General features: G+C 31.7%; 1 protein-coding gene across 1 annotated transcript in view; it reads left to right on the top strand.

Annotated features, from left to right (window-relative positions):
- LOC117176769 (ankyrin-1-like) overlaps positions 1 to 2,043 on the top strand; it is a 13,309-nt gene extending 11,266 nt beyond the window's left edge. The window contains exon 2 of the mRNA XM_033367066.1: positions 226 to 2,043. Within this exon, the coding sequence (XP_033222957.1) occupies positions 226 to 2,043 (1,818 nt within the window). The remainder of the gene's footprint in view (positions 1 to 225) is intronic.
- Positions 2,044 to 3,963: the final 1,920 nt, after the last annotated feature.

The following is a 3,963-nucleotide window of genomic DNA, read 5'->3' on the forward strand; positions in this document are numbered from 1 at the left end:
ATTTTACTTACAAAAAAAGTTCTTAGGTTCAAAAAAAACATTCAGTGAACTGAAAAACTGTGGTCGGTAATATAGGTATTTAGCTGTGTCACATGCCCTTAAAAAGTTGATTTTCCAACCAAAAAAAAAAAAAAATTAAAAAAATAAATAAATTTACTATCAAAAACATTAATCATCTGGAAAATTACAAAAAACTTGATCATATTCTCGTTTTGCATGTTGCAGACAATGGACATAGAAGATTTAGATGTCCGAGTACCCACCGAATGGTCTCTTTTTATCTCGGCTTTAGAAACAAAAGACAAAGATTCTTTAAATTCCCTATTATACCCAGGGAGTCCTATCATCTCAAATGTTCATCCTTTCAATGAACTAACAGCCCTCCACTACGTCTGTAAATCCGAATACGACCGCGACTTTGACCCCACTCACTTAATTTCGACCCTAATTAACCTCGGAGCAAATGTCAATGCTCAGACACCAATAGGCTGCACACCTCTGCACTATGCCCTGGCCTCCAAGCACATTACTCTTGCCGAAATCTTGATTAAAAGCGGCGCAGATCCACACATTTGCAACCACAATAACGAGTCGCCAATTCACTTGGCATTGAGACTCGGTTCTTTGGAAGGCGCCGAATTGTTTCTGAAAGACGAGGAGAAACTCGCCGAAGGGTTCAGCCAAGCCGAGAGAATCCTGAATTTGGTAAAGTCTCTCGTGCGCGAGGGGAAGAGCTACAACCTCTCAAATCCCTCATCCTCAAACTACTCGATCCTCCTTCATTTTGCGATGCTTCAGCAAGACAACGAGAGCTTCCAATATGTCCTGGAAAATGCCGACATTTATGTCGACGCGATTTACGAAGGCTACACTTTGTTGCATGTTGCAGTAGCTAACGGCACGCCCTTCATGATCAAGGCTCTCATTGAGAAAGGCGCTGATACCGAAGCCTGCTACGTTTTCGACAGAACGCCTCTCGTCGAGGCGATCATTGAGAACATGCCGGAAAACGTCCACTGTCTTCTGGACTCGGGCGTCTCTGTAAATTATGCCGAGAACGGGGATTGTGAAATCAACAGTCCCCTGCATCAAGCCATTGATATTCAGAATCTCGAGATCATGAAAATTCTTCTCAAACATGGCGCGGACGTGAATGCCCTCTCCTACAATCTGCCGCCAATTTTCATAGCTTGTGGTAGCAAACTCGGCGGCTATGATTTCGTCTATGATGATGATTTTTTCCCAGAGCATTATTATGATCCGGAAATAGTGGAGCTCTTGCTCGATCATGGAGCTGACATTGAGGTGCGGAATGAGGAAGGAATGACGGCTTTGGATAAGTCCTGTGAAACGGGCAAAATCGAAATAGTGAGGCTTCTTTTGCAGAGAAAAGCTACAATTAATGAAGAGAATTTCACGACTCTGCGATACGCTATCATTGGCGGGAATGCCGATGTTGTTAGAGTAATTTTAAAAAGAACGGACGAGAGTCTAAATTGTTCTTCTGTCGAGTACAGAACACCTCTGCAATTCGCTATCAGACAATTTAGGCCTTGCAAGGATGTTCTCACCGTGCTCGTTGTTTTTATTGCTAAAATGATCGCGAGGAATAAATATGTCAGTGAGGAAAATCGAGAGACGTTGAAGGACGAGAGTGTGCGAAAAATATACGAGGAATGTGAGAAGGAAATTCAGAGAATGAGAGTCAAGATGATTAGTAATTCATTGAAATTTTCTTTCTTCGATATTTGGATGAAAGAGGTGGATGATGTGGGGGGAGCATTATTGAAGGATGATGTCGCGGAGATTTTGGATCAGGGTTTTTACAAAAGTGAATTCCCGAAATATGCTCAGGATTTGGAGGAATGTATTCAGGAAGCGAAGCATCGACGGCCACTTGTTGATCGAGGCGTGGAGCCGTTTAGAAAATATGTGAAGGAGGAACTACCCCTTGAAATCATTTTACGAATTTTCCAGGATTTGAGTGTTGAAGATTTGGATAATTTCGCAGAGGCGTGCTTTGTCAATGTGCCAAGATCTTAGGTGAATTAAAACTCAATTACTTATTTATAAATTGCTTGTTTTTATATTTGGAATTTTATTTTATTTGAAAAAAAGGGTTTATTACCAATATATTTTTTTATTATTAAACTAAAGAAGGGTAATAAATATCCTATTAGTATAGGACACCACTGGACCAGGAATTTTTTGAGACTGGGAATTTTACTAATTGCGGAATTGTTATGTTTTTCAATTGTGCTATTATTTAGCTTCAATGCGTAATTCAAAATTTTTTTACTTTACAAATTTGCCATTTAAAATTTTTATTTCTAAGCTTATATTTTTAATTTAAAGAATTTTTAAATGCTTTCTTAAAAACTTGAACAAATAAAAAATAAAAGCCTTTGATGTTGAAAATTTTGAATAACAAACATTTTTATTTAATAAGTAAATTTTTTTTATTTATCTGTACCTTAAGTAATAAAAAGTGAATAAAAACAATTTGACAAAACGATTTTAAACCAGTTCGAAATTTAAGAATTTTTATATTTTAACGATAAAACTTAAACAGTTACAATTTGAAAGTCTTAGACATTAAACAAATGTGAAGGCGTGACTGAAAGTTTATTGAATATTTTCAACTTAAAAATAACTTCATAATAATATATTCTTAATTAAAGGATTTTATTAAATGTAAAATATTGTTTCAGTTTTTTTTACCCTTCTTTTTTTTAATAATAAAAAATATATATTGGCAATAAATCTTTTTAACCTATTCCATTTGAAATTTTTGATTCAAAAAAAGATTAATTATTGAATATTTAACAATATTTGAATGTTTGTTCAAGTCAAGTAAATTGAAACCAAATATTTAAAAGTAAAGAATCTTTAACTGAATCGCTTGACATAGAAAAACCTGGAATCGTTTAACAGGTTTAAATTATCATGGAAATTTTAGAAATCTTTTAGAATCTTTTTTGAAAATTTTGTTTAAATCTTTGAAAAACTTTGTAAATATTCTCTTAAAATAATTGTTCAAAATGAAAAGTTATGAAAAAATTTCGAAAATAAATTTAAAGTTGAAACAAATTTACAAAAGATTAATTTACTATCAAGAAAGAAGAATATCCAATAAAATTTAAGAATTCTCAACCAAAAAGATGAGTATTTAACGAAAAATTTAGAATTTTTAAACAAGAAGATTAATTTACTACCAAAAGTGACCAATTGTTAACAAAATTCAAAAATTCTCAACCAAAAAGTTGAATTTTCAACTGAAAATAAGAATTTTTAAACAAAGAGGTAAATTTACTACCAAAAATGACGAATTTTTAATAACATTCTCAACCAAAAAGTTAATTATACAACTAAAAAGGAAGAATTCTGAAATAAAAAGATAAATTGACTTCCAAAAAATGACGAATTTTTAACAAAATTCAAAAATTCTCAACCAAAAAGTTGATTTTTTAACTTAAAATCAAGCATTTTTAAACAAAAAGAATTATTTACTACAAGAAAAAACGAGTTTTCAATCAAATTTAGAAACTTTCAAACTAGAAATACAAATATTCAACTGAAAAATAAGAATTTTTAAATAAAAAGATTAATTTATTATAAAAAATGACGAATTTTTAACAATATTCAAAAATTCGCAACCAAAAAGTTAATTATTCAACGAAAAAAAAAGGATTTTTAAACAAAAATATTAATTTACCATCAAAAATATTAATCTTCTGGAAAAGTACTTTTGAAGTCTATCTATTAAACTTACTCAAATTTCTCCAACAAATAATAAATTTTCAATCGTTATTTTTACATCCAAATTGTAAAGAAATTTTCTAAAATTTGCAGGATTTTCTGAAAATTGTAGAAAAAAATCAATTCACATTGACAGATATTTAGAAGTTCTGAAAACATTTCCAAAGTAAATTTCAAGTTGAAACAAATTTAACAAAAGATTAA

This window comes from Belonocnema kinseyi, chromosome 1, assembly GCF_010883055.1.
Source record: "Belonocnema kinseyi isolate 2016_QV_RU_SX_M_011 chromosome 1, B_treatae_v1, whole genome shotgun sequence".
Classification (NCBI taxonomy): Eukaryota; Metazoa; Arthropoda; class Insecta; order Hymenoptera; family Cynipidae; genus Belonocnema; species Belonocnema kinseyi.